The sequence below is a fragment of the Nematolebias whitei genome, chromosome 5, assembly GCF_014905685.2.
Source record: "Nematolebias whitei isolate Nwh7 chromosome 5, NemWhi1, whole genome shotgun sequence".
In the NCBI taxonomy this organism is placed as follows: domain Eukaryota; kingdom Metazoa; phylum Chordata; class Actinopteri; order Cyprinodontiformes; family Rivulidae; genus Nematolebias; species Nematolebias whitei.
The window spans coordinates 32,941,651-32,947,596 of record NC_056502.1 but is presented as its reverse complement, the minus strand read 5'-3'; the positions used below and the strand labels follow the sequence as shown (position 1 = coordinate 32,947,596).

Here is a 5,946-nt window from a genome sequence, read left to right as displayed (position 1 = left end):
GGATGGATGGAAGGATGGATGGATGGATGGAAGGATGGATGGATGGAAGGATGGATGGATGGATGGAAGGATGGATGGATGGATGGATGGATGGATGGATGGATGGATGGAAGGATGGATGGATGGATGGTCAAATTGTATGTAAATTATTTATTCTTTTAACAGTTTTTTAAGTTTTCATGCAACTCAGTTTGCTGTGGTGACCCCTGAATAAGGGAGCAGCCAAAAGAAGAAGAAATATATATATATATATTTTTAACAAAGTGCAATTTCCTTCTATCAGTTATTGATTTTTGTTGTTTTTGTAAAACCCTCACTATATTTACAGATTTATGAAGGGTTACTCAAAAGTTTGTGTTAAAATTAAAGTATAAAATATCACCCTGATAATTTGCTGTATCTTATCTGCATTAACTTCTTAAGTCAAAAATCATACAGTTTCCAAATGGCAGCCAGGGCCACAAAAAAAAAAAAATCACTCAAAGGGGCACAAATGGTCCCTGGACCTGACTTTGGACACCCCTGCTTTAGTGTCAACTTGATTCAGACTGGCTGCTAAGTGACCTTGACAAAGTCAAAAATGGCTTTTACTCTATTATTTTAGATACGGAGCTGATATTTGGTGTGGTAGTAGCTGAAGGTTATATCCAACTCACACTACGAATGCACAAAATCTTGCAATGCCACATGAAAGCTGATCTTAGTTTAAAATCTGCCGTAAAAGGCAGCGGGTGATGTGCATTCCTTTAAGGTAACAATGTGAAACTCCAGCTTTGTTCCAAAGAGGAATACTTTTTGTCTCTTTTTGTCTCCCGTAGGTCCAATTGTGCAGAGAACATCCGGAAGCACATTCTCCACACGGGGAAACACGATGGCGTGAAGATGTACAACTGCCCCAAGTGTATTTATGCCACCAATTCTCCCATGGAGTTTCGCAACCACCTGAAGGAGGGCCACCCAGATATCGAGAACCCAGACCTCGCCTACCTGCATGCAGGTAAAGTTTAGCTGTTTCTAGGCTGAGGATTGATTCAGACATTTTGGAAGTTTCAAAGCTCAAATGAAAATATGTGTTTCAGTCCTGCTGTTTTTTTTTTTTTTTTACTTAAAACCTCAAATATCAGATGATTTGTTTCAGCTGCTGACCTACAAACGACAGAGTCAGCTGGGCTCGATAGAAGAACGAAAAGACACAAACACACCGATTTATTTACTTTATTTGTCACTTTTGAACCCTTAAAATGTCTTTACAAACCTCTCAGACTCACTGACCGGCCTATAACCAAGAACTGGATTTGCACAATGTTTTAGTCATATTGTTGAGCTTCTTTGTTGTTTCTGTATTTTCTGACCTGTCTCACCTTATTCCTTCATCTAAGCAGTTTTCTTCAATTGCTAAAATGAGTGCTACAAAAGATATTTCCTTTTCTTTATTAATTATTACTCATAGAAGTAGTACAGATCCTCTGTCTTTCTTTATTTTTGCTTTTAGAAGGTGTTGACCCTTGAAGTCTCTTGTTCAACTCCAGTGCAATGGTCCAGACTATTGAGTGCAGTTTTGTGGTTGGATCAGGTCTTGGTACCCAGTGATGATGAAGGCTATCAGGCCACAAAGAAGCTGTTCTCAAAGATTGCTGGTCTGGTCGTTCGTGCCAGTCGCTCAGGCCACAGAGACGGAGGAAATCTTTTTCTTCGTCTATCGGGTTCCTTTGTGTCCCGGTGTTCATCTTTGTCCTTGAGGACCTCCAAATCCAATCGGTAGAGTGTCTGTCCTTTAGCGGAGCAGTGAGGACAGCTTTATCCTGTTATCCCTCTGACCTTACATAAAGACAGCGGGGCTGGAGGGGAGCTCTGTGGAAAAGAGGCCAGGCGAGGACATCACTGGAGCACGGTTGCTTTCTGGTGATGCCATTGTTGGGGGGGGGGGGGTTTCCACCTGGAACTGAATAAGCAAGGGTTGTGCCCTTGTTCCGACTCTGAAAAGTTTAGTTTTAAATTTGTGAATTCGGCCTTTAGCTGGTGTATTTTACTGTCGTCAGATTTGAGCTTGTTCTTTCGTTTCCCTTTATTTCCACCTCCTAACCTCTCAGCTTGACCTTTTTCCCATCGAGTATTTTTTAAAAACACCTCTCTAAATTTCTCTCACCTTTAACCAAAGCACATTTTTAACTTTATATTTACCTTTTTACCCCCATAATTCCCCTCACCTTTGTTTGTCCTTACTCACGACTGACCTTCAGGAAAGCAGATCTTTTGTGTTTTTGCCCTTCTCCAAGTTTAACTTGTTAAACCGCAGAAAAGAACAGTGGTGCTCAGTAACGTCTGGTTCCCCTCGCTCATTCAGGCTTGTGCCACAGGAGAGAACGTGCCGTCTGAAGGAAGCACTTCCTCCTCTTTCAGTCAAATTAAGTGGCATATTTTCAGGATGTCTAATACGTATTCAGCTCACGCCACACTACAGACAGGAACCAGTGACTGACAGCAAAAGAAATCACCTCAAATGCAGCTGATATTCTTCTTTTTTTGCTTCAAATATTTAAATAAAACTGTATCGTATAGAGGCATCTAAATAAACGTCTCTTAACCTGTCTGAGGTGAGTTGAAAGGAAGTGTAAAACTGCACTTCTGAACAATTCTTCATCTCCCCCTCGAAAAAGGAGGTAAAAAGTGAGGTGGAGGTTGTAGCAGGAAGAGCAGCTCTTCATCTAAGTCGACAGAACGAGACCAAAAGAAGGCGATGGGGGAAAAAGATTAAGCAGGTAGATGTTGAATTAACCTGCTTGTGATTGCTCTCTGTCAGAGTGGCACCGGGGCCATCAGCGAGAGGCAAATCGTCTGTGATGGCCTTTCCCGCTGTTCCTCCTTTAAAAGACACAGATCAAACGCACCCCAGTCGCGGGCCCTCGCAGCTCCTCGCACCCGATTGATTGACACCCGAACGTCTCAGCCGCTGTTCTGTCTTTCCGAATCACTTCTTCCCCTCGTCTCGTCCTCGCTCCCGCGTCCTTTCTTTATTCAGCGTCGCACTTCGAATTAAAGCCCTTCTCAAGGATGAAAGCGGAGGTCCTTTGCAAGCCAAGGAAGAGAGGGAATTAGACCCAGAGAGTGATGGAGGGGAATGATGATTAGGATATGAGGGGCAGAAAGAAGAGAAAAAGAAAGAAGGTTAGATACGTGAGGGGAAAACGTTGCTGACGGGACACGTTCTAATAAAACGGTAATGACAATTGTGATCCATGTGCGATATGCAAGAAGGAGGTGTGATCTCACCATAGATGGAGCAGTGGTGCTACAGGTCCATCGGGGCTTTGTAACATTGGAAAACAACCCCTCAAATAAAACTTTTCTCTAGTACTTGGGGCAGCTGTGGCTGAGTGGTTAGAGTAGTCGTCCTCCATTGAAAGAGTTGGGGGTTTGATTCCACCAGCATTCACATGTTGAAGTGTCCCTTGGCAAGACGCTGAACCCATCGTTGCATCCAATGCGTGTCCCATCGGTGTATGAATGTGGTAAAGCTCTGATTAGTCTTTATAGAGATCTAGTAGAGTGCTGTATGAAGTTAAATGAGGGCACATATTGTGTTGTAAAGTGCTTTGAGTATTTTGATCAGATAGAATGGTGCTATATAAGTACAGTCCATTTACCATTTTAGATGCTGCAGCTCTTTTTCTTCTTGTGGTCGCTCGGCTTCGAAGTCAAATTTGTCTCCAAAACTCTGGAACGTAAACAGGTGAGATGTGGTCTGAGCTTCTTTATGCTTTAATTGTGAAACATTTTTCTAATTTACAAGCGAGGTTATAATTTTACACCTCAAGGGCATTGAGATCACATGCTTTGTAATTAGCTAACAGCTACTTAGAATCTGATTTTTACTACTTAAAAAGGGAAAATGGAAAACTAAACTTCTTCAAGGCATTGTTGCTGCTTTATGCAGATTATATTTTCCATAATAACGTGTGATGGATAGCCAGCGAGGAGGGCCAGGGGTGGCCTGGCTCGTAAGTGATGATCTTAATACTCCAATATAACCACAGGCAAATTCGTTTCTTCGCTTATAGGTTGTTCTTTATTAAACAAATCTGTAAACAAATACGGGTTCTGATGGCTTTTACTTAAGTTATGCATCTCTGTGCCTCCCCGCCCACCCCTCCTCGCCTTCACCTTCTGTTGTCACGTAATGAAACATTGTGAGTTTTACTTGCGGATCAAGTTGCAGCGGCGTGTCGGATCGTGGAGGACAGGTGTGTACGTCATGCAAATGCGTCCTGCTATCCCGAAGCATATGACACCGCGTTGACGTTGTGAAAGAAGCCATAGATACCAGCGATAAAAATCAACATCTGTTTCTAATAACAATGTGTTATATGTGGCACCTATTTATGTGTGTGTGTTGGAGGGACACACAATGCATCACAATTAAAAAACAACAACACTGAGAGGACTTGAAGTCGTCAGCACTCGTGATAAACTTGTGTCCGCGTGTCACCGTCCTTATGTTGCATCTGCATGAAGGATAATGATGAAATACTATAATCTGTTCAGATTTTATGTAAAAATCTAAAGAACAGGGATGGAGAAATGTGCTGATGTTGTCACAGCAGCAGCAACTGTTTTATTTTATCCTACACCTTAGGAGATTAGTTGGAGCAAAAAAAAAAGAACTAAACATTTTTTTATAGGAAAACTGTCAAGCTATGACTATAAAAGTAAAGAATAGTGAGAATTTTGCTTTAAATATTGATTTTTATTGATTTTTAAATATTGATGTCCCCCCGTCGCAGACCAAAGAGGGAACTTGGAAATTCCCTCCGTCCGTCTGTCTTGACTGGATAACTTGAAAAATTAGTATGGTACAGATTTCCATTTTGGTGTAGCTGCATGTAGGTGCAAGAAAGGTCACCATCGAAAATAAGGGTGCTGTGTCAAAATTCAAGATGGCCACCACATAGGTTAGGTTTATTTGTCAAATGCAGAATCAACACGAGGTCAGCAATGCAATGAAATTCTCAGGACCAGAAGAACCATCTTGACTCACCAAACAAACAAGAAGAAGAAATACCAAAGCATGCAACAACAGAAATACAAAAACAACTTGCCAAAAGTGAAATGCATGCAGCACGGTCCTGTTAGCAGAGTGGTTCTGTTGACAGTGCGGTTCTCTTAGCAACATGTTCTCGTGAGCTGCATGGTATTGTTAGCAGTGTGGTTCGGTTAGCGGTTTGATGATAATAACAACTGTGGCAATGACAACGACTGCCCTCCAGAACTGGGTCCGGCAAACACAGAACATCCAAGGTTTCCTTGCGGAACTGAACTGTTCTGTAGAGTTTGGCCCGTGCAGGCAGATGGTGGATCATGGAGACGGTCACCATGACAGACTGATGATGGCATGATGGCAAGGCAGCGACACACAAAACTCCAGAAGTGCGTTGCAGTCATACCCGTAGCGTGGGTGTGCAGTGTTGGCACAAAAAGAGTTAAAACAAAAACAACAGGAACAAAAGAAGAGTGAGTCAAAGCTGAGCTCCCGTCATTGCTACCATACTGCGGCGCTCGTTACGTCAAAGTGTATATATATATCCATCCATTATCTTTACCCGCTTCTTCCATTTTGGGTCATGGGGGTCGCTGGTGCCCATGTCCAGCAATCACTGTGCGAGGGGCGGGGTACACCCTGGACGGGTCGCAAGTCCATCACAGGGCCACACAGAGACAAATGAGACAAACAACCACTCACGCTCTCATTCACACCTAGGGACAATTTAGAGTTACCAATCAGTCTAACATGCATGTTTTTGGACTGTGGGAGGAAACCGGAGTACCCGGAGAAAACCCACGCATGCACAGAGAGAGCATGCAAACTCCACCCAGAAGGCCCCTGGACCGGGGTTTGAACCAAGGACCTGCTCGCTGAGAGGCAGCAGCTCTACCAGTTGCGCCACCGTG

The 5,946-nt window shown here is 43.1% G+C and overlaps 1 protein-coding gene across 1 annotated transcript in view; it reads left to right on the top strand.

Moving 5' to 3' along the window:
* The window catches only part of znf407 (zinc finger protein 407), a 253,669-nt gene that overhangs the window by 183,830 nt on the left and 63,893 nt on the right, over nucleotides 1-5,946 (top strand). Inside the window, exon 7 of the mRNA XM_037677291.1 lies at nucleotides 819-997. Within this exon, the coding sequence (XP_037533219.1) occupies nucleotides 819-997 (179 nt within the window). The remainder of the gene's footprint in view (nucleotides 1-818; nucleotides 998-5,946) is intronic.